At 40.6% G+C, this 24,131-nt stretch overlaps 1 protein-coding gene and 1 long non-coding RNA gene across 6 annotated transcripts in view; one reads left to right on the forward strand and one right to left on the reverse strand.

The window, feature by feature from the left end:
- The window catches only part of MAATS1 (MYCBP associated and testis expressed 1), a 29,487-nt gene extending 11,427 nt beyond the window's left edge, over positions 1–18,060 (reverse strand). For all 3 annotated transcript variants that reach the window (XM_032098467.1, XM_032098465.1, XM_032098464.1), the window contains exons 1-10: positions 17,984–18,060; positions 15,802–15,953; positions 12,861–12,944; positions 11,535–11,597; positions 10,440–10,621; positions 9,549–9,726; positions 9,047–9,204; positions 8,621–8,803; positions 8,309–8,451; positions 2,418–2,534 (exon numbers count right to left, since the gene is read on the reverse strand). In XM_032098467.1, coding sequence (XP_031954358.1) covers positions 2,418–2,534; positions 8,309–8,451; positions 8,621–8,803; positions 9,047–9,204; positions 9,549–9,726; positions 10,440–10,621; positions 11,535–11,597; positions 12,861–12,944; positions 15,802–15,929 — 1,236 coding nt within the window. In that variant the 5' untranslated portion in view covers positions 15,930–15,953; positions 17,984–18,060. The remainder of the gene's footprint in view (positions 1–2,417; positions 2,535–8,308; positions 8,452–8,620; positions 8,804–9,046; positions 9,205–9,548; positions 9,727–10,439; positions 10,622–11,534; positions 11,598–12,860; positions 12,945–15,801; positions 15,954–17,983) is intronic.
- LOC116439225 lies at positions 1–22,972 on the forward strand. 3 transcript variants are annotated; one of them, XR_004238099.1, is made up of 7 exons: positions 1–86; positions 380–612; positions 1,879–2,007; positions 13,341–13,406; positions 14,151–14,317; positions 15,058–21,443; positions 22,880–22,972. It is a non-coding gene; the product is annotated as an uncharacterized LOC116439225 (long non-coding RNA). The 3 variants fall into 3 exon arrangements; XR_004238100.1 differs by lacking the exons at positions 1,879–2,007; positions 13,341–13,406; XR_004238098.1 differs by lacking the exons at positions 1–86; positions 380–612; positions 1,879–2,007 and adding an exon at positions 9,136–9,221.
- The last annotated feature ends 1,159 nt before the right edge of the window (positions 22,973–24,131 follow it).

Here is a 24,131-nt window from a genome sequence, read left to right on the forward strand (position 1 = left end):
AGAACTTTACTGGCCTAGCATTGTGTGATTAATGCCAACTTGGAAGAATGACGGAGCATGGTGGGAAAGGGAAGATGATGGCAGAGGTAAAAAAAAGGGCTTATTTGAAATAGAGGAAGTAGACAAAGCACAGACGGCAGCATTTTTTCTAGGCGAGGGGTCTTCTAGTTTAGAGTTGACAGCAGGAAAAGAAAAAAGTCCACTGGGTGCCTGAGAAAGATAAAAAGAAATCTGAAAATTGGTAGCAAGGTCTTTTTAATAAAGAACCTGTGAGGTCTGCACTGACATGTGGTATTTAAGAAGTGCTGGAAAAACAGGGAAGAGTGTGGGATGAGAGAAGGTGTGTGGGCTTGAATCTTAGTTATCTGTTTTTTCTTAGGTGTTGAAGATTGAGTTTTCCAAATGCAAAAGGAAGCATTCCTGCCTTTCCAAACCAGCACTCTGAGGCAGCAAAGCAGAACTAGCGAGAGGACTTGTGATTTGGTATGTTCTTCTTCTCTGGAAAGAAGGGATGAATTTCCAGTCCTACAGAGCTAAACTCTACCACATGACCTGGCTACATTGTGAAATCCCTTCAGGACAGTTTTGGAAATGGTGATGGCACAGATACTGGTAAGCCAAAATGCTTGGTGTGATATTAACTAAGATTAGGTTTGAATTTTTATGAGAAGCATTTTTCTGTACTTCTGTTTTTGAATGCTGCAAATGATGCCTTAGCAAGTGTAATCATCAGCTTGTCCATCTGCCTGCTACAGACCAGCAGGAAAGACTGAGGGGAGATGAAAAGCCTATCATGCCCTGCAGAAAAAAAGAAAAATTAAGGATATAGAAGAATCTAGGAGATGGCTGCAAACTAGAGGAGGCTGGAAGAAAGTCATAAACTAATGAAGGAATTCAGAGGTGCTCTGTGAACTTGTTGTGGCTATTAAGTCCATTAGAAATGACTGGGGGAGAGAAGCTGAGGTTACTTGCAGTAGTGCCTCCATTCTCTCCACTTTCTTCTGGCACAGTTTCTTTTTGAGATCCTCAGCTCCGGTGGGAAGCACTTAGCAGTTGGTACTCGTATGGGTGTATGGCAGGAAGAGAAGCATTAATAACAGAGAAGAGCCTTGTTTTCACTGCTCCTCACAGACACCTGGTAGGAGAAACCTTACTTGGATTTGACAAGGCAGGAGATGTTAGTGCTGCTCTTCAGTGGCTCAAGTGGCCTGATTTCACAGATGGAGCTTCACTGGAGAGCTCCATTTTTTATGTGTTCACATGGAAAGATTCTTGAAAATAAACCAAATGTTGACAGAATTCATGAAGGTGGAATTCTATTGTACTTGAATTCTTAAAAAAACCCCAACTATAATCTGTAAACACACTCAAGAATGACTACAAGTGGTAGAAAAATTTTTCTGATTTCTTTACATGTTATCTCAAAGAACTTAAAAATCTGTCAAACTGGTAAACCTAAGCAGTGTAAATCTACCACTGCAATACAGTATCTAATGCTCAGAAGTTGGTAAAGCTGTGGAAAGCCCTCCCCAAGGAGATAAGAAATTCTTGTTCCAGTCATCTTAAAATAGACTGTATAAAACATAGAATATCATACTGCACAAAGGAACACAGCAGCATGGATGATTTAATAAGACTTTCTCTCTTCCCTTTCATGGTTGTGTGCCTCTTAAATTCACAAGTTAAAATAGTAATTCTGTCTGTACATCATGAAAATGGTGTTAATAAGAAGACAAAACAGTCCACTGGGGCAATCAGCTCTTAAGTATGTTACTTTAAGAAAGGAAAGGAAGTTGCAGCTCCCCTAAAAAGTAATTTTTTCCTACAACATATCACATCCCCCATGACACATCATTACTGCTATTTCAATCTCTGCAGGAGAATCATTATCTGTGAACTGGTGCATGCTTATCAAACACTGCATCCTGCATGATGACAAGAGCTTCACTCCAGAAAATTAATGAAGTGCATGCTCAGTGCTGAGCAGCCGAAGTCTCTCTGACTTGAGTAAGTCTAAACTTAATTGCCTCACTGGATTATGATAGTGTTGTCAGATCAGAACGTTGGAAGCTACTGAATAATAATGACAATAATAATGATGATGATGATGATGTCTTTTTGTTCCCCAAGAACAAGGGAATAACGTCTACTAATTTATGTCTTTATAAAATAAAGTTTACTAAAGAATTTGGCCAACAGATACTGTAAATTATTTTCAAATCTTTGGCTGCTAGCACTCCTTATAGAATAAAGAGAGACTAAGAGAGTCTTAAGAAATAATATGGCTATTTTTAACATGGATGCACACAAAAAAGATAAAAGCTCTCTTCTTTCATTCTCTGGGCATTCCTTTAACAGCTGTGTAGGAAACAATCAGAGATCAACAGGGAAAAAAGTGCTAAAACCAGCTCACTTACAGTTGATGGTTTTTCCAGGATTAGAGTGGGTGGCTTAGGAACAGGGGTTTCTACTTTTTCGAAGACAGGGGGAGGCTTCTTTGGCTCCTTGGCTTTATTCTTCTTCTCCAGTAGTGCCTGCAAAAGACATCCAATTTAATAAGAACATGGGTAGACAGAACAACGCAATAAAGCCAGTCCTTTAGATGCTGACTGTTGCTGACCACACTGCCCACAGGGAGCTGAAAGCTTTGCAGGCTTGTGGCTTCTATTTCTTACAGCACATCAACTGAAAAACTGAGTATGGTCCGTAGATGAGGCTATTGGTTGGTCAGAATATATTGGTGGGAATGTCAAAATCATATGTAAGGAGGAAGCAGGAGTTATTTTACTGTATTTACTAACAAGTCATCAGCACTTTTGAGTCACCTAAACTTAATCTAAAATCGGTATGAACTTCATCTCTAATTCTCAAATAATTAATTTTCTAGGAATGTTGTAACTCTTTGTCTTTAACTATAGGTAATGCTTGTTACTGCAGGTTAGAAATGTTATGCAGTCAGGAGATTTTATGAAGAGGTCGCTTGAAGAGTGTATTGTCACTGTTCTGTGGCCCTTCCTCAGTGAAATGTCTTTGTGTGATAGGCTATTACTGCACAGGATTGAACCGCAGCAAAATATGTTTTGGAACTCTGCTATGCTCACCTACAACTTCCCAGCAGCACCCACAGCAACTGTACAAGTGGACTGGGGGCAAAAGAGAAACTGTCTTGTACAAAAACTTCCTTCTACCAAGAAAATCCAAAAGTCCAATAAGTACGCGGTTTACCTTGCTCGCAGCTGTTTGGTGGCAGATGCCAGACCTTGTCAGCAGCCTAGAGTGGAAGTGCCACCACAGCCTCAGCTCTTTCAAGACATTTTCAAACTGTTCAAAAAGCCCAAGACCTGCCAATTTCCCACCACCAGGCCCTCAGAAGTAGATATTCAGATAAGCATTTCCAACTGCATGGCAAAGCTTGCCTGCTGTAGGCCATCACACTTTGGCTCACAAAGAGAGGGAAAGGAATACATACATTTAAAGCTCCTTCAAAACTATAATCCTACTACTGTATGGGTTGGATCTTTAGTCTTTATTATCGAAAGATCATATTCCAGCAAGGGAAAGTGTGCCTTTTCCTTTTTTCACGCTCTCTCTTTCAAATGTTCAAATACAGTATTTCACCAAGGAGCGAAATCAAAAGAAAAACTTTAGAAAAAAGCTCAAGGCTGAATGTATCTCTCCAGTAACAGGAAACTGATGGCATTTGCACAGAATTTAATTGTGACATTAATGAAGTTTTGAAACTCCAGTAGTCACTGTATAAAAAACCTTCTTGCATGTAGGATCTGATCTTTCAGGACAGGATAATGAATTGCTCCAGAAAAGGAGAGAGGTTTCTAGGTGGAGGGGATAAAATACTTTATTACTGAAAGCTTCTTAAATGGTCCACGTTAATGATGCAAGAATCAGAGGCTATAAACTGCTTTTAAGCCATGTGAAATGGTTATAGCTCAAAAATGTTGAGAGATTTTCTGAACTGTGTTTTGTATGTGAAGACCTTAGAGCTCTCTAGCATGAAGATTATAACAGTGCTGGCTATGATTTATAAGGAGATTTGCATGGCAGGGCAAGGGAAGCAGAAAGAAAAAGCTGCTGTAGCTGTGACCCTTTTGAAAACAATGGCTACTATGTTTATTAGTACAATCTCACATTCATAAGAATTTTTCTAATAAAACTGTGGCCTCCAAAAATGTTTCCTGCTAACCAGAGTAACAAAATATAACCAGAATAACAACTTCTAAAGACAGAAAACTCTACGAGCAATTTGGACAAGAGGGAATCATTATTAATGTAGATTTGTTGCAGTTCCTGGAAGTGGTTTTATGTTTTCATGTCAGAACTATCTAGTGCCTGCTTGGCTACCTTTACTAAGCAAAAAAAATGCTTACCATTTGCTTTCTCTAATCTGATGCTTTAAATTATTTTAAGAGTTTAACATGAGACAAGAAAAAGAAAATATAGGGGTTTTGCCTTAACTGGTTCTGCCTAACTTAACAAGTTCTGATTTTTGGAAACAGGGAAACCAGGGCTCAAGAATCACTACAAAAATACTTTATTTAAAAAGATAAAAGTGCTAAATTTCTGAGCAACATATACCAAATGTTACTACCTACATACCACACTTCAATTTTCCTGATACAGACTACATTCCTTTATTCAGGTAGGAAGTTCAGAGTCAAGGTAGGATCTGGCTGGACTGGACAGTGAAAGAACGCAATTCATCTCCTTTCCATTCTCCTGGCAAATGCAGTGAACAGCAAACGGCACTCATGCTTTTCACCATACACCTTAGCTTCTTAGCCAGCTTCTGAGAGAAGCAGAACTCTTGACAGGATGGGGGCTTAAGAAGCAACTCTCCATTCAAAGAAATCAATCCATTCTTTAGACTCCTCCCCTATCTTCTCTGTGATCCTCTCCTTTCCACAAGACCCTAGGTATATTTGATTTTCAGCACAAAGTGTACAGTCATGGTTCTCTTTCTTCCTTTTTGCTCGTAGATGACAAAGGTGTGATTACAGAATTGCAGAATCAATGAGGTCGGAAAAGACCTCTAAGATTGAGTCCAACCTATGACCAAACACCACAATGGCAACTAGACCATGGCACTGAGTTCCATGTCCAGTCTTTCCTTACACACCTCCAGGGACAGAGACTCCGCCACCTTCCTGAGCAGCTCATTCCAACATCTAATCACCTTTTCTGTGAAGTAATTCCCCCTAATTCCAATCTAAACCTCTCCTCGTGCAGTTTAAGACTATGTCCTCTTGTTCTGTCACTGGTTGCCTGGGAGAAGAGGCCAACCTCCACCTGGCTACAGCCTCCTTTCAGGTAGGATCATTGAGGTGCTTGACAGTGCAGCATGGCTGCTGCATCTTGGCTGATCAAGACTGACATAAAAGCTCTCAGAGCTTGTCTGAGCGTGAGCCAACTAACACGGTGTGGAGATCTGTTCTTGAAGAAATAACTGCTTAAACAGGCTTTCCTATGCTTTGAAGTTGGCAGAGATGTTCTCCAGGGACATTCTTGGCCCTTCTACTTCTCTACCTCCTTCCAGCAACCAGATAAAGGAAAACAGATGTGGAGAGACTTGCGCTTAATGCTGAGGTGAGAAGTTTTTGTTTCTGACCTCATCTTGATCCAACACTTTGAAACTACCTGACACTTCACCCCACTTGAGTCACCAGAGCATAGAGGGTCTGCCTAAAGTCATGTACTGTTCTGCACTGGGATGTCTTCTACCACCTCCTCCACTCCTTGGTGTATTCACTTACCTAGTTGCATTTACTCCCTGCACTAGTTATCTGTATTGGTATGTTATGTCCTTAATGCCTTGGATTTTCATACAAGACTGTCTATATAATGGTTCACTTACATTCCTTAAAGCACTGTTACCTGTGCTGGCGAGGAACTATCTTTCTTTGTCCTTTTACTGATCTGGCTTAAGATAAAGATTGCTGTTTTTACTGTAAATTTTAGGTGACTCCTGTTTCTGCCATGTTCTGTTATTTTACAGAATTATTCAAAGACTACTGAGTGTACATGATATTTTTGCAAAAGGTTTCAGGATGGTCCTCAAAAAGTCTGCTGCTAAAATCACTTCTTTTTGGCTTAGTTTCATGTCTGAAAAAAGCAGCTCTCATTCTTAAGAAGACACAGATCCTTTTTGTAGTTACTTGGATTATTGCTTATCCCGTCTAACAAGCTTTAAGTTTAGGAATACTGTCAATCTGGCAAACAAATAAGGAACATAATGAGAACTCATCCATTCTTCCTCATGTTTGGCCAGAGAAGCAAGCCTTGGAAACTTCCTCTATTAAAACTAATTACTTGTGAGGCCAAAATCTAGCATTTCTCCTATATTTATCACATGCTTCCAGATAATCCAGGGAAAATAAAAGAAACTCACTCTAGAGCGAGATCACTGTGTACTCTGTTGAATTTTCTAGAATTCCATTTTACTTCTACAATTATGGGAGAGAATTTATAGATGAAGTAGGAGAGCACTAAAATAAAGCTTTTGAATAGAAAACTGGTCTGGCTATTCAGCAATAGAAATAAGGCAAAGCAACACAGTGCCCTTCTAAAATGCTCCCTAATTTAAATCTAGTGGCTGAGGCAGTCTGGGTGTTTCACAGTGTCAGTACTTTCTGCTTGTCTGGACCAACCAGTCTGGTGTCTATTTCTGTATATCTAAAAGCAGCAGTTAAATTTTGCATAACGATTTATTTCATCATTTTTGCCTGCAAAGGAAATGGTTTTTGATTTTAAAAGAATATACATTTTGGCTTTTTGTGGTGGAGAAATGAGTATTACTTATGTTAGCCTCTCAGTTGCTATGAATCTATGCAGACCAAGTGATCTACACTGATTTAAGAAAGAAAATATGCAGAATTGTCTGCATTTGTTCTGCATTCCATCCTCCTTTGTCCACCAGTTTTTCTTTGAAGAGACATTATTGTGTGAGCAGCCAGCATTCGCCTGCTCACACTTCTCTTTCATACCATGAGAAGTATTTTCACCACAGTCTTTCATACCATGAGAAGTATTTTAAACAAACAGAATACAATTGCTGTAATTGGAATTCAGCTCCAAAAGCTTGGACTAACATTCTGCTGACAATGAGAACCATGCTATGATGCACATTAGACAATCACTCCTTGAATTTTATGCAAACCCACCCAAACTCAAACCCCTTCACTACTTCTGTGTCTTTAAAACTAGGAGTTTTGTCCTTACTCTTGAACAATTCCTGTAGCACTCAAGATTGTCTTTGAAAATTTTCTTTCTGGAGAATAATGAGATGCAATATTTCATCTTTTACAAGATCCGGCAGCATTTAAATTTGAGATAATATGATTGATTTTTCAGAGCAAGATTTCAATTTAAAATTCAGCAGGTTAATGTCTGCTTTCAAATTATTATTAAATTACACCAAATCAAAAGAGCTATACATACATACATACATATGCATATATATAATATATATAAATATAAGTGAAACTTGCCAAGCTTTACAAATGAGAGTCACTATTTTCCAAGGATACAGCAGCCAGCCAAGAATACTCCTGATTTTACATGAAGGTAACCCTCAACAGCATCACAAGAAGTGTACTTAAAAGTAAATGTAATTTACAAATATTGTGATTGCAGATGCAAATGAGGCACTTCTTTCCTTGGTGGTTAACTGCATCTATGGACACCTCATCTGCATGAACAGTTGTGACAAATTAAGATATGCAAAATGCTATTAGCATGTTTGCAAATCAGATGCTGCTCTTAGGGAACAACAGTGATATGCATCCATCATCGTGACCTGATTTTATGAGTGGGGTCATTTTAATCATGCTTTGCTGCAGATGTTTTTACAGTATGTACTTAAAATGTACTTTTTAAAAAATGTACAAAATATTTAGAATATGAATCCAAATTTGCTTTCTTTTATTACTGGAAGCTTGACAGGGTATCCAGTAGTGCATTATAAAATGGAGAAATGAGAAGGAGAAAAGGGTGAGAATTTCAAATTAACATTATATGTTCCAATACAAATACCTGATCTATAGGAAGACAGAAGCAGCTGTGCTTGTTTTCTATAGGATTGGAGCAGAACCAGGAGTGAGAGTACTGATGGGCTGAATATCAAAGCAGTACTGGTCCAGCCTACAACAGTCTGCATGTTTTTTTCTTCAAGTTGTTTTACACAGTAAGAATTTATCACAAGGAATTGGGAAGAAGCTTACGCTTCTTCCCAACTGCAGTTGTGAGCAGTTCAAATCTAAGAAGAACTGACATGCTGCTGGATGCAGCTTCATACCTGGTGAACTTGTGCCAGGACTGCATCTAGCCTTCCTGACTTTTTAATATAGCCAGTCTTAGTGATAGTGCATTTAGGTTTTGGAGCTTTAATCTTGAGCTGGGAGACAGAATCCGGTACAGATTTGTCCAGTTCACACAATCCTAAGATTATAATACAAAGAAAGATTATAATGCACACAAGGATTACAATACATACACGGATTTTAATACAAACAGTGATTAAGTAGTGGAGGGATGGGAAGAGAAACTTGAATTTTGGCAATATCTCAAGTAACTATCTCCCACAACTAAGTCTTCCAAAATGCCTTACCTGCAAAGGTGTTAAGATAGAAGTTTTTTACCGCACAGTAGTCAGAATTGTTGTCTGGAAAAAAACCAATTCGAGACAAAGGAGCATATGTTTGTGATGAAAAGTCATTATACTCTTTGATGATATCTCGTCTCTCCAGCTTTCCCATCAAATTCTTGCTCTTAGCTATCAGTTTCCTGAGCACTGAAAAGGAAACACAAATGTGAGAAGGTTCATACAAATAGTTCTATAAAAGCCGTACCTTTGGTAAATTTACAAGAGCTTTTGCTAGATAAAATAAAAACATGACAGACCAAATGCTGGCCATGCATATCAATACTGTGGATGCAACCTATTTCATTTTGAACAGACTGTAACCTTGTGACAACAGAAATGGTTTGTCTGAAAACCATCTCATATCCCTGTCTTCTTGTCTTTCAGACCTACTCAATGCACAGTCACGCTGAATCTTTCTTATTTTCTCCTCTTTAGCCTTCTGATGATTTTGCCACTGGTTGTGCAAGCGCATGGCATCCACCTCATTTTGATTCTCCTCTCGCCTCTGCAGCAGCTTCTTAAAGACTTCCAGTTGGACCTTCTGCAACCTGCAGGGCAAGAAAAGGTCAGATAGTTTTGAGTGTACTCTGCAGCATTCTGTGCAATGCTGTCACCATCAAATCCTACATACCAATGGACTACTTTACAGATAGTTCATATTGCATATCTCTTATTCAATCTTTCATTTTAAAAAGGGAGTTAAGCACTGGTTAAAAGTATTGTGGTAGCAGACCCGCAGATTACATTTAAGAAAAACACTCCTTCCCAAAACCAGGATATTTTCACTGAAATAGAAGGCTTGTTGTACCCTTCAGCCAATCCCTTAAACCTTCTTGCTCCTCCTCTATTCAGCCAATAATTAGAAGAAATAAAAGAGTAACTGGACTCCTACTTATCTATTTCCTCTTCTCTATAAGCCCACTCCTTCCTTTCCATAGCCTCCATCATCTTCAACCTCTTTGCGATGTTTGAGGGACTGTCCATGGGTGGAAGAGCTGCTTCCCAAGCACGTTTTTCCCGGATGCGGTCAATAATCTCTATCTCAGCTTGTCCTGCTGGCAGCCCCCGACCTTACAGGGACAAGAAGCATTAGCTCTTTAGGAGATTGGTAAATCCCACAAACAGCCACCAGCAAAATGTATGAGAGGGCTGGATGGGCACAGGCCCATGTGTTAAACACAAGCAGAACTGTCAAAAGTCAGAAGAAAATACTTCTAAGGCCAGTGAAATTCTGCAGTATGAGACATGGTTGGACCTGCAGTTGCTATAGTTCAGTGGACATCAACACTGGCACTTCATTCTTCTACTGCAGGCTGCAAAGGAAGAAAAGCTTTTCTAAGAAGATAGTTTCTGCTAATGAGCGCTTTCTTTGGCATGCTCAGTGTCTATCACCATTGCAGGTGAGACACTGGGAGATGAGGACCACAGGTATATTCTGGGACAGCAGTCTTCATACTGGCTTTTTTTTTTAAACAATGTTCAGCTCAGAGCAGCTGAAGAACATTGGGTAAATGGAAAAACTGCTCCTAGTTCATATTTGTAAAACATGAGCTTTTTATATTGAATGATCTTCAAAACTCTTCATTAAATGCCCCAGAACAGCACCATTAAGTAGGCAAATATCATACTTATTTTAGAAACAGATGAAATAATTGCGCCAAATGCACACAACAAAGGACTGCCAAAGCTGGCAACAAACTTGAAACCTGACATTGAAAAGCAAAGAACCTCCTGCTAAAGTCGTGACATGATTATTATAATTTATCTTAATTTCACAACTCACCCCAAGTGAGTGTAGCAAGTGTCAGAATTTCAGGGACTGAGCCACTGTGAACTATATATTCAGGGGAATAGGGATCTGTCTGTGCTTCACCATCCCTGTAATCTGTCTGTGTCCCCAGAGTTCGGAACATGAGGCCAAAGATCTGGCTACCTTCTGCAGCTGGCTGGACATCCGGCTCTGTCCTAAAAAGAGGTGCAAGATGGAGGAACATTGGTCACATTCATTAAAAAAAACCCCAAGCAAACAAAGCAGAAACACATCAGTCAAAGGTGGGAGACTTAAATGTGTTTTGGTTTATCTTAACAATACTCCCATTGATGTTAATTCCATTATCTTTAGTAAAAGCAGACTGAGGCTACACTGAGTCTGAAACACCCTCCTTAGGTAAATAATCCAGATATCTTCTATTTTCAGCTCTCATGATTATTACATACAAATCTTTCCTACATATCCATTCTAAAGCATTGCCTTTAACGGACACAGAATGGTTGAAGTAACATGAAGTAGGACTGCTTCAATTTAGTTTACATGTTTCTCTTTTCAACAAGTCCAGAATAAAAATTTAATTCTTATATAAGCACACGCAACTTCCACTGACTCTACTAGGAACTGAATTTTATTATGTGACCTCAAAATCTGATACTCTCTGAAAACCACATTAGACTACATCATGGATGCTCCAAATCTCTGGGCAGTATTGCATCTATCACAGAGATTGTAATTAAACATCAGAAGACGTTCCAACAATATTGCTCTACTAGAGAAGCTTCTTTGCTATGGTATCTCTTCTGGAATTCAGAGACACCTAGCTTTCTGCTTCAAGCCTCACAATCCTAAAACAGTAGAAGCATATCCTTTATTCACAAAGCACTACGTATATACTGCAAGCAAATTCTGAAACAGCCAATCACGTGTTTCCTCTAGAATTCCCAATGATGAGAACAGCATCTTACCTCTTAACAAGCTTTTCCTGTTGGTTAATTATGAAAAATACTGGTCACCAGCTAAATAGTCTCCTGATCTTCTTCTGGTGAGAAATTTAAATTTAAATTTAAATTTAATTACAACAGTAATTTTCCACAAGTCACTACTTACTCTGTATAAGCAACATCTTCTAGAACAGCTCCCGGAGGCAGCTTATTAGAAGAGCTGAGAGGTCTGAAAAGAGAGAATGAAAGTAAGACAACAAGGATGAGCCTAAAAGATCATTATGGTTTAGAAAAGCTGCAGTTCATTAACTTCAGTGGCATTACACTGATTTTCCACAACTCAGGTTCTGTAGTTTCATGTTTAAGAATTGTGCCTAAATATTAAAAAACTCTTTCATAGCTAAATAGTAACAGAGAAAGTTTCACCAGTAGAACTGTTATTCTTAAGTCAAGGCAGAAAGTGGAATTGCAAAACAAGACAATTATTAAAGTTAGTTTTGAGTGTGCTCCCAACATTTTGTGTATATTTCACTAACTAGTTTAATTTTTCTCTTCAAGTCTTTGAAAGAGTTGTGGGTTTTAATAACTGCTTGAAATCTGAAACTCATTCCTACAATCAGCTGATAATTTGGTTTGGACTCATCTAATTCTATTGTTCCTTTTTTTCAGTATTTTATGAGGTATCTGGAAAGTGATATGGGCTCAACTACATACTAATAATTCCTTCCTAGGCATTCTTATAGTTTGCATATTGCAGTTCTCTATCGATTTCCCTCAGCCTTTGGGAGACTTTGAAGCTTAATTTCATATTGCAGAAGATAACATTGTCTTTGTTCTTTTAAAATTGCTGATAAAAGAGCCACAATAGACTTCAATTTATTAAACTTGGCAATTTTATTGTATTTAAAGTGGACATAGTGGCCAATAGCTGCTGAGTAAAATAGTGAATGCAATTCAAAGTGTACGTGACTAAGTCAAGAATGTTTATATGGTAGCTGTTGGTTCAGATCTTGAGTCCATTGCTGACCTGCAATGTCATTCTGGAAGGAGCAGAGCAGTCCTGAAGTAGAGGACATTGATGAAAAGTTAATCAAAGCTTGCCTTTGCTCCCTTTCTGCTCCTGGCAGAAACTGGGAGTTAAAAGGCTCCTTCTTAAGAAAACACCTTTCTAGGGGTCTGGAGAACCACAACGGCTTTGTAAATATCTTCTTCCTTTGCACAGGGTGCTCTACAGCCCAAAGCTTTCTTATTAAGTACACAATGTCTGGTATATTTGCTTATATGGTAGCTCATAACTGAAAATTCTGTCATAGTGTGAATTTAAAAAGACCTTGTGTTTTAACATTTGGTTACTCTTAGAAATTTCCATATCAGTGATCAAAGAATTGACAGAAAATACAGAAAAAATAATGTTCTGGCCTTTACTTAGGTGCTCTTTAAACTGCACAGAAGCAAGCTTCTGAACCCTGTTTCAAATCAGTTCATTCCTTACTGTGCAAAATATTTGTAGCGATTCCTTCCACCAACTTCAGGATCTTCATACACAATCTGAGGTATCTGAAGAGAAGACTGACCTCTGAAAGTCAAAATACATGACATTGTTTAAGAAGTACATTCAGAGCAGTTCTGACCTTTTCTCCTTATGCTCTTTTTTTTTCCTCTCTCTTCCCTCTGGTTGCACTATCCAACATGCACACTGTAAATTCCCCCCAGTCCTCACACTTACATAAGCAATTATAGTTTGTTTTTTTCATATTTACCTATGTAACAAAATAGTTTGACACTTTATGTATATTTCCCACTATGACTGGTCAAGAAATGGTCTTTGCTGCCTTTATTAAAACTTTCTTATGAGCTTGTTATGAAAAGGATTGACCACTTGTACATGCTTGACTTTGTAAAGGAAACTACTTTTCTTGGAATTGGGAGTAACATGCTTATATCCTTAAGAGTGAAATACTTTCCATTACAGAAAATACGTGTAAAGGAGCAGAATGAGCAAAGGAGAAGACTTACACTTTCTACCTTTGAAAAGCAGGTAAAGAGATTTTGAGCAAATGTTTAAAAATTTAGAATCAGCAATTTCAGTTGAATTCCACAGTAAAGGAGAAAAATTAGGACAATTGTGGGAATGTTTCAAAATCTATCCTGGAACAACCATATCTTTTGCAAGAACACTCTTCATTTTTTTTCCCCCACTTTGAATTTAAAGTAGGCAGACTGTTTAAATTTTTCACTGTAACATCTTGAAGAGTTTTCTTTAAGGCTCTGGAAGATCATGTGGAAAACCTCATTAAGGCAGTTAGTGAGATAATGGGTAGAACTGAGTAATTTGAAAGTTATTCATCAGGACTGCTATTTGATTTCACAACTGCTTTATACTCCAGTCTTACTCTTCTCAACCTGCACGGCTATTAAAGACAAAACCAGAAGTTCTTCCCAGAGAAGTTGTGGATGCCGTGTCCCTGGAAGTGTTTGAGACCAGGTTGGATGGAGCTCTGAGTGAAAGGTGTCCCTGCCCATGGCAAGGGGATTGGAACTACATGATCTTTAATGCTCCTTCCACCCCAGGCCATTCTATGATGATTTTATTTCTTTGAGCTATATATGTGGCAAGTCCTGAAGGCCAGGTTTTCTGTAAGACCATTTTTGGCAATTTGTAAGAATTCTGACCTCAGACGTATGGACTTGTGGGTACTGGGGTTGGTTGCTGATACCTAATTTTAATTACAAAGGTATATTTACAGAAATACACTTGACAATACGTAACATTGCTCAACAGCTGGCATCAAAACAGAGGATTACACGCTGAGATCAGTTGTCTTCCAAGCCCTCATCTAATTCCTGCAAACTGTGGAATTTGGGGAGGCACAGTATGGCAACCTGCTACAGGAAAGCTTAGAGCGAGATGCTTCATTAACCTCCCATGACATACAATTTACTGCCAAGGTAAGTTTAAAGTCATCTCTTCCCAAGGCTTTCAGTCATATCACATAAGAAAAGAGAAGGGAATAATTTGAAATGGAATGTCATAACCTGATATACTTGCTCAGCACTAATCAACCCATTATTGTGAAGTTGTGCTTGTAATTCAAATGAGTTAATTGAGCTGAGGGCTAGTTCCACTAGCTGACTCTTTACATATCAGACCGTTGCTCCAGCCAGATGGATTTGTGTTTCATTCAGCACAGGTGGGCACTTATTCTTATAGTCTAACTTTATTAGCATAAACCGTTCATCCTATTATGGTATAGTTACAGGCACAATGGGAACACAGGGAAATAGCCCTTTTTATTCCATAGATCCTTCCTCTGGCATGTCCTTGACTTATATTTGCTGACTTTGCTGAAATAAATGAGCATTTATTCCCAGTAACCTTGCAGAGGCAATGCAACTACTGAGAAGACAGCTGGGAAATATTCTGTCTTCCGTATCAGCAGCACTGTCAATCAGTGCAGGTTGAAACAGAGGAGATGTATTTCTTGGTTTTTGTTAATTGCAAGACATTTTGCATATACATCTTGTTGAAATGTAAATCAATTTTAAAGCAGCACAGGTGTCACACAGGCAAAATATAAGAATCCACTGAGATTTTCATGTGCTGAGGACAGCTTGAAACACTGAAAATAGTATTAAGAAAAAAAATAATCCAAATTTCTTTTTTTTTTTTTTATTATGGAAATGAGAAGAATATGCCTTTGAAACTGAACAAAACCAGGTGTGAAACCCACTGTATCACTCTTGAGCATCTTTGATTATCGTCCAGCATGTGGTAGAACTCAGTCACCAGCAACCTCAAAGCAAGCACCATCTAAAAAGCCCATGGTCTAAAGTTAGTTTCTTAAAGCAGAAAGAACCTTTGAAAACAAAAACCTAGGCTGATGCCTGCAGTCTTGAATACAGCTACAAGAGGACTTAAAAAAACCTGTGGTATGGCAAAACACATGAACTTTTTAATATTTGCTGAATCAAATATGTCACCAAATTGTGACGCCGGGAGAAAGCTCAACTAAGAAACCCGTGCACTAAAAATGTGGTGCCCTGGGCTCAGGCTGCAAGGACCCTGGAAAGAGCAGCAAAAGCAACCTAACCAGCTGCAACTGCATGGGACTAAATTGAAAGAGCTCCCACTGAAGTAACACACATGAGTCACTGAAGTCTTCATAACTCATCTGATCTGTAAGAGATTGAAATAACTCTCTTCTTTTTCATGGCAACCGCTGCAAAGCAGATAGCACAGGGATGAAGGAATGTGCAACATCCACCCTGCAAGAAACAGATGGATAACCATACTCCACAACAGCTGCAATCTCTTAATTTCAAGGGAAATATAAGTAGGAGCAAATTGCAGTCATCTCCACTTCAGCGTGCATGGGTTTTTGTTGGTTTTCTTTGTATGTTCATTTTAAATTATCCAACCATAGAACACTTACACAGCAAGCTGCTGAAGAGCCTCCAGGCGCTGCTGAGCCCTCCATCTTCGACCAATAAATGCAGGCACTGGATCTTTGCCCTTGGAACACAAGCTGCAGGCTGGGAAGTGAATCAGTCCAGTAGCCATACTTCAGAATATCAGTGCCTTCACCTAGCATTTGTGTGGACACAAAGAAGAGAGGCTCTAATTTAGCCATTTCAAACAGCATGAGAGTTCAGAATTCCGGCCTGCTGTGATTTACAGGACTGCACATTTGGAATGGGGGAAGAAGGCGGCATACATATGTTAATGATGTCAGTTAGTTAGATGGTTCCTCTCAAGATGTGGAGCATACCAGATTAGCAGCAGATGCACAGATTTGTCTTCTGGCTGTTTTCCAGTGCTAAACTTATACTTAAAACCGAAAGGTCTAACGGTTTGTTACATAAAGAAGTTAGTGTGCAGTAACTGTGAATGTGCAGCAATGTGAACTTCTAGCACATTACCCCATGTAACTCCTTCCTATTTTAGTGCTCTAGAAATTAAGTAACATATTCCACTTACACGGTAAAGTTACATTATTTTATACTGGAACAATTTTAGCATTTGTTAAAAATAACTCAAAGGGAGCTAACATACAAAAATGATCACATTAAAAATCTACACCCTTCCTTTTAAGGACTAATTTCCCTGGGTAGATATGCCTTAAATTGCTAAATTTATGGCTGCCAATAAATCTTTGCAATCATGACTGAAGTATAAGTGATGTAGCTCTATTGGCTTGAGCTTCTGTAAAGACTGATATCAGAACTGAATTTTGAATTGCCCCTTTGATTTCAGCAGGTGCTAACTCAAATGCATACAGGTGACATTTCAAGTACTCACCAGTGTGTAAGACAGTGTCAGTTGATGAAGATCTAGGCACCCTACTATGAGTAGCTGCTTGCTGCGCATGAAATTGCATTTTTGTTCCATTTCTCTTCAAAAGGAGTTCAGCTTTTGAGAGTTTGGAATACCCTATGAACTAATAGTATCACAAGCTCTGTGCATCCCAATTTGTGAAGCTACAGATTAAGAACTCAAGGATGTAGGGTTTTGAGTTGCACATTATGCATTTGCTGATTGATTTTAAAACATGTTTTATGCAAGTCAGAGTCTGCACCATTACACCTGTGATGTGACAACTTTAGTGATAGGATGCCTGTTTACTTCATCCAGCCTGAACTGTTACCACAGCCATACTACAGAGACACAGACAAACACTTTTTTGTTTTCAAGTAGATACAAGAAATATTCTGAGATAATGGAGTAAGAGATATCCAGCAATAGTCTTCAAAAAAATGTTCCTTGACTCCATTGTTGGAAAGATGCTCAGGGCTTTTTCCCCTGCTGTACAGCAATGAAGTCTGAGTTCAGAATATCTGCCTTGCAGCCTCAGTCAAATGCATAGCTTCAGGAAGGCTCTGTTTAAAATCCAATTCATTGTGCAGTTGCATCAAGTCTGTTTTCCTCTGGCATTCTACCTGTATGCATCCTGTGCTGCTATCAATCATTGCTGTCTAAAGGTGTGACTGCAACCCCCACAGACATGCCTTACCTGGTTTTAAACTAGCCAAGGGGAATACTGACAGCAGGTGAGCAAATGCAGTAGGAAACTAAGCATGGGCTAACTAGCTAAGGGCTTAGCTAGGAAGTTAAACTCTACTAATTCTGTATGAAGAACCAAGATGGATTTGCAGTCTTTATTGGCTGCTTAGCTGTCGCTAAATATTTCATTTTAGTCTACGTATGCTACGTTGATCTGTAATCTAAGTATATCCCAAGGTAAGTAAGGAGGCATTGTGTGAAATGACAGCTCTGCTTGAACAACAGCCCAGCAGCTGACCAGTTACTTTATTAGATCTAAGTAACATATATAAGCTATAGTTAACAGCACTTGGAGATAGTCTATTAAAAATACTGACACACAAGTTAAGAAATTACTCAGAACATGAAGCTGGGTATTTCTAGGTTGCTGTTAGAGAGTCACCATAGGCCAGCAATCATGGCTACTCCGTGTTGTCTTGTTTTAGATGAAACTTCTTTCTCTGCTTTGTATTATGCTGTTTTAAGGGAGCAGCTTAGGACCATGACAGTTTCTAACCATGTGTATGCAGAAAAAGACAAGGTGAACATGTGAGCTGTCTTTGGCCAACACCTACCACTTTATCATCAACAAGCTGAGCATGGACATTTGACTTTGGAAGGTCCTTCTCACTTCACTGTGTGTACAGAGGGTCTGAAAGACAAGTGAACAAATGGAACTTGTTACATACTTGAGGAATCAGCATGAATCACCAGGCTCCACTTCCTTCTTTAAAAAAAGTCTGTATATAAGAGAATATAAAACAAACTAGGAAGAAAGAACTGAAATACATGTCTCTGTATCAAACAAATGTCACCATCACACAAATGAGCCTCAGAGATGAAACACTGTGGAAGATGCACGTGAAAAATCTAGTAGAAAAATCTGCTTTCTTTGGAAGCACCGTCAACTTAAACAGAAAACGAGAAGACATGAAACATTAAGAGAAAGGCATGGTGCAATGGTAATCAGTTGAAATACCATACTGTACATGATGCTTCCCTCTGGGACCCAGAGCTGGCTTTGCTCCAGCAAATGTTCCATGGTCCCAGTCTCGCTGGAGCTGCCAGCCCTATCGCTTGCCCGCTGCTCGGGCGGTACCCACCTCTTGACGGGCTCGGCGACAGCCCCGGGGCCCTGGTGCAGGGGAGGCCCCGGCAGAGGCGGAGGCCTCACGCCCCGCGCCCCGCCCAACCCCGGCCCCGCGCCCGCCGTAGGGCTCGGGCTTGGCCGCACCGTTGCCGCCGCCTGGAGCTGCAGCGAGGCGGGGCCGCGGGCAGGGCGCCACGGAGCCGGCCGGGCCCGATACCGAAGGAGCAGCCGGAGGTCCCGCCAGGAGCCCGTCCCCGCCGAGCGGGTCCGGCAGGGCTGCCGTTCCCATGGCCGCGGCGGGCGGGCGGCGCCGGGAGTGTCCCGCCCCTGCGGCCGGGTTGCTGCGGGCCGGACGGTACCGTGCCCTGCCCGGCCTTGGGGGCGGCTGATCGTGAGTCTTCCCCGGGACAGACGCGCCCACCCGCGCAGGGTTTTCCCCCGCTGGTCCCGGCGTGCTGCTGCTCGTGCTCCTGCTCTCTCCAATTCCCTCCAGCTCCCCGTGCCCGCTTTCCGCAGAGCCCTGAGGCTTCGCCTTGCCGCGTCCATCTTGTGCCGCCTCCGGGAGAGCGGCGCTGGCGCGGGGATTTGGCTGGAGTGTGAGGAAGACGGGGCACGAGCGAGGCCGGGAAAGGACGGACATACGTATTTTTGTTTTTCAACAGCTGCTGCTGGAGTTGTTTCATGTGATTCTCCTCTGGACCCTCGCTCAGTGCTTAGGAAATCTGGTTTAGCAGTTACAGCTAGGGACGGGATTCAAGCCTGGATATTCTTATTCTTGGCTTTGCTTGTTGTCACTTAGGACTTCTGCAGCCATAAAGTGGTGAAAGCAAGTCCAGAGAAGGGCAGCGGAGCTGATGAAGGGTCTGGAGCACAAGTCCGAGGAGTGGCTGAGGAAGCTGGGGTTATTTAGCCGGAAGAAAAGGAGGCTCGGTGACCTTAACTCTCTCTGGAACTCCCTGAAAGGAGGCGTAGCCAGGTGGAGGTTGGCCTCTTCTCCCCAGCAGCCAGTGACAAGACAAGAGGCCGAGTCTTAAGCTGTGCCAGAGGAGGTTTAGATTGGACATTAGGAGGAATTGGACATTGGGATGGACTGCCCTGGGAGGTGGTGGCATCACCATCAGTGGAAGTGTTTAAGGAAAGACTGAACGTGGCACTCCGTGCCATGGTCTAGTTGACATGGTGGTGTTTGGTCATAGGTTGAACTCAGTGAACTCAGAGGTCTTTTCCAACCTAATTGCTTCTCTCATTTTGTGAAAATAGCTCAGTACTTACTGCCCAGAGGGGCTGCAGGGTTTTTTTAATCTGTTAGAGCATCTCAAGAGGCCTGTACAAAACATTACAAATAAACATCATGCTTTGCAAAACATTGCTGTTTCCACAAGGAGGAGGCCATTCTCTTCTGTAAGAAAGTTGGAAGCTTCTTCATGCTTAATGTTAAAACCAGAAAGGACTGATGCTTTTGCGAATGTAAAGAGATTTGCAGGCAATGCTGCCTTGGAATAGGACACAAAAAGCAGAGGAATTGCAAATGGGCCCTCTCCTCTGCCTACAATCTTGAAGCCCGTCCCTTATGTTAGTTATTTTGTGTATAAAACTGTATATCAAAGGGTTATTCACAGCTTGTCAAGTCTGACATAAAATACTGGCCCCTCAGTACTACATTACAGGAAAGCAATTTTAGGACTGTGGTTCCAAATTCCTTGGCTCTGTGAATTTTCTTGAAGACAATTCAACTTCGAATGCTGGTTTACTTTCTTAAAGGCCCATCCCTTGCCTGAAGCAACAACTTTCTTAGGTTAGTGGGTCAATTGAAGATGTGTCTGAACTAAGAAATGCTCTCACAGCTTTGTTTCTGACATCTGTAGGCTGTGACTTCCCACAGTGGATTGATCCATGTCCTAAAGATACCCAACAGGCTGTAAAGACCCTCGTTTTACTAAAGAGCTTTACAGTGTGATGCCTTACTGTAATTAGTGATGTGGTAACAAAGGCCACTTTTTAATAGAGTTCCCTAGCATTTCTCATTATCAAGTTAAGTTTTCTTTTCTTGTATCTCATTTCACTAAAACTCCATGATTTCTGTGCTGAAATTTTTCCATGCTGAACATCTGCCTTGAGGTAATGAGGTGCGTGAACTGTACTTCGGCCAAAAAATTATTCTTTGTTGACTCCACCCTCTCATATTTTTCCACTTTAAGATTTTCAGAGATGACTGAATGCAGGTGGCCTGGACTTCTTTTTTTCTAATGTGGAATGGATCCAGATGGAGACCAAGTTGAGAAGGAACAATGAAACAACTAAATGGGTTCTTGGGAGTACTAAAAGATGCCAGGGTATAGCCTAACAAATAAGTACTCTCTGGAGTCATGTATTACCAAAAAGGTGCAGTCCCACTATTAACTTTAACTGCATTAAATTGGGCTAAATGTGAGATGTTGCCACCTTTTTCTTTGTTCACCATGAGCTCCCTGGCCCTACTACCTCTGATCTGTTGAGTGTTGACACCTGGAAGACTGTGTAGGGAACCAGCTCAGGAGACTGATGTATGTGGCTGAAAACTAACTTGTCAGAAAAGAAAAGATAAAAGTTTTCAGGTCACTGCATAGCTGCCTGAAGGCTAGTACTCACTCATGGGTGGTGACAGGTATATGTGGCTGAGCAAAAAAGCTCAAGGTTCAGGTTCATGGAACTTGCTTAGATTAGATTAGAGTGTATGTGTGTAAAATAATGACTAATTTTTAACTATATTTCTAAGACATCTCTGTGAACTACAGGTCTGAACAGTGGACAGCCTTACAAGTGATGAAAATTGTGTTGATTATTACGATCTTGAGTGTTCTTTTCGTGAAATCTTCATACTCTTGTGGACCTGAAGCTGTGGGAGACCTGGCCAGGGCCTGTGGCACAGTGGTGTGTGCTGTGGAATGCACTGCGATGGCAAAGTGGTGAGGTTTGGTCTGAATGGGTCTTGTTTATTTATTTATTTTTAATATAAATCAGACACTTCAAAGGAAAAGATGCCAAAATACACAAGGCTCTGAGAAAATATTTGATCCCAGGCATTAAACTTTGGCAATCTTGTTTATGATCAGTACTTTGGAAAAGGGAGTCAAAGTTTATTTGGTAGTTTGATATATCTATGTCAAGGACATATCCTGTTGCTCTGGTGAAAGTGAGCTGCAGTCAACTAAACTGTAAGCAAGCAAAAAAGATTCCTGTTTCCTACAGAAGAACTTGACTGGTGTGCTTTCTCCCTAGATCTGTGGGCCATAGGGTTGGGGTTTGGTTTTTGGTGGTTTTTTTGTCATTAATAACTTTTCCAGAACAAGACTCTGTTGCTGAGGTGGGGTGCTGTGTATCTGAACATTTTTTTTATAGCCACTTGGCTGTAGGGGACACCAGCTGCTCAGATGTGTGAGTAAGCTGTCCACACCCTTGTGAGTTACTGCACAATGTCTGAGTGGATTTACTTTGCATGTTGCAGTATGGCAGAAAAGTGCACTAGTTTAGCTGCCCGTGACAAAGGCTGAGCCAAATGAATTTTACCTCGCATTAACCTTGAGATAAGATGGTGTGATTTTCTGCAAGATGCATTACTGTTATTCTGTTGATGGACTTGTTATGCTGTGATGACTTGCTGATGTGTTTGAACTGTAAAACCAGACAGGGGGAAGTAGAAAATTTAGCAGGGTAGGATTAGGCACTAGTTGAGAGCAAAGTAGTAGCTGAACAAAGACAAGATGGATTGGACATGAATGCTTGATTTTAGAGGAGAAACTTGGCTGGCTGAGCAAAGAAAAAATAGTAGGAGAGTGGGGTGGCAGAGAACCAGTGTGGCACAGGAAGGAGGGAGAGACAGGGTGAGCAGCCAGTAGAGCAGAACTGAAAAGGTCTGGACAAGAAAACAAGAGATGTAGGTAAGGGGCTGAAAAAGTGAGGAAGGGTGCAGAAAGGCAGGGTTTTAGGGAGGATGAAGCAAAGAAGTTGAGCTAAACAGATGATGAGTCTCTACTCTGTTCCCCTTTTGTCCTCTAAAGCCTGGGAGGGAACTGGGAGGTTTCTTGAATGTGACTTTTATCCTGCAACCCATGACGATCTGTGAAACCCCTGGTAAGATGTCATCCATCTGGCTTTAAGCTTCATTCTGTAGATGGTCCTCCTTTGCTCTTAGCAGGGGTCAAAAGACAGCAATGTCATGGTGCTGGATGCTTGTGATACTTCATGGCGATTTTTTTCTAGTTATTAAAAAAATTCTAAGTTACAGGCAACAAAGTTCTAGACTTGAAAGCACTGTTGAGGCTTTGATATCCAGAAGTTTGTCCAAAAGTAATCTGTTTAAAATTGGTAACCGTTAGTGTGCCATTTCCCATTTTTGCCACAGGATGTCACAATTCCTCCATGTATGGTCCTGCCCATCACAGACTAACTTGGGTGGCATCAGTTCTTGTATCCAAATGTGAACTGCTGTAAAATGGACTCAGACCCATTCAAGGTAACCTTTGGATTCCTGTTTGTTCCCTGTCCATTCCCTGTCCGTTCTGCACGTGATTTACTATCTGTGTGTAATAAACATCTTTTCCAGGTGTGTGATTTAAAAGAAGAAGGAAAGCAGCAGCACAAGGCTGCAGTCAATGTCATTGCTAAGTTTTTAATCCAGAATAAGGGAGCCTTCCTTCCAGCCAGCAAAGAGGAGGAGGAGGAAGATGTGGTCACTATTCCCATCACAAAGCAGAGGTAAGTCTCAAAGAGGTGTGAGGAGACAGATGCTGTGAAATCTCCTGCTTTGTGGATTGAGACCTTGTCTCTGTGTTGACCCTTGGCTATAGTAAGGCATGGTGACCACTGTGGAATATCTCACTTGTAACTTGAGACATCTTTTGTGAAAATGGCCTTGGAGTACTGATCGTGGTAAATGGAGCTTCACTAAGGTGAAGTCTGTGGTTAATTTGTGCTGTTTTTACTAAGAGCCATGCTAAGAGAGGCATCTTTTGATGCAACTGCTGAAATTGAAAAAAAATAGATGAAAGTGTCTATAGGAGACCTGTTCTCTCTTGCCTTTTTTTTCTTAGTATGACTGTGGGCACATTTCCTGTAATGAAAGCAATATACTGTTGAGGATAGCCTAAAAAGTCAAAACTTCAAAGGAAATGAAGTAGTAGTACTTTGTGATCACAGTTAAAGAATTCATGTCAAAGCCGGCTAAAAGACTTCTGTAATGGTTTTGATTAGCACTTAAAAAATTTTAAAAAGAAGCAGAACTAAGGACATTTTCAGCCTGTGGTTCAAATTGCGACAAAACCCCAATTTTAACAATATTTCAGGCATCCTCTGGAGGACACTCATATACTTGACTTCACTTGGGTTGGGTCAGCATCTTAAGTGATGATTCTTAAAGAACAGAGATGACATTTGGATGATTTGCAGGGCTGTAGTCAGGCATGTTGTCTTGCCTCAGGAGGAAAAGGATCTTGGTCTCATTCCTCTCATGTAATATTCAGGGGAATAAATGCCAATACCATTGTGTTAGGTTACAGGTTTCAAGTTTCAGTGTATTAAGACACTTTCCTAGGGAGTGAATTTCTGTGCTTGCCTGATATGAAGCAAGCATCAGGGACTCCTGATTTTCTGTGACT

The sequence above is a fragment of the Corvus moneduloides genome, chromosome 2 (genome assembly GCF_009650955.1).
Source record: "Corvus moneduloides isolate bCorMon1 chromosome 2, bCorMon1.pri, whole genome shotgun sequence".
NCBI classification, from domain to species: domain Eukaryota; kingdom Metazoa; phylum Chordata; class Aves; order Passeriformes; family Corvidae; genus Corvus; species Corvus moneduloides.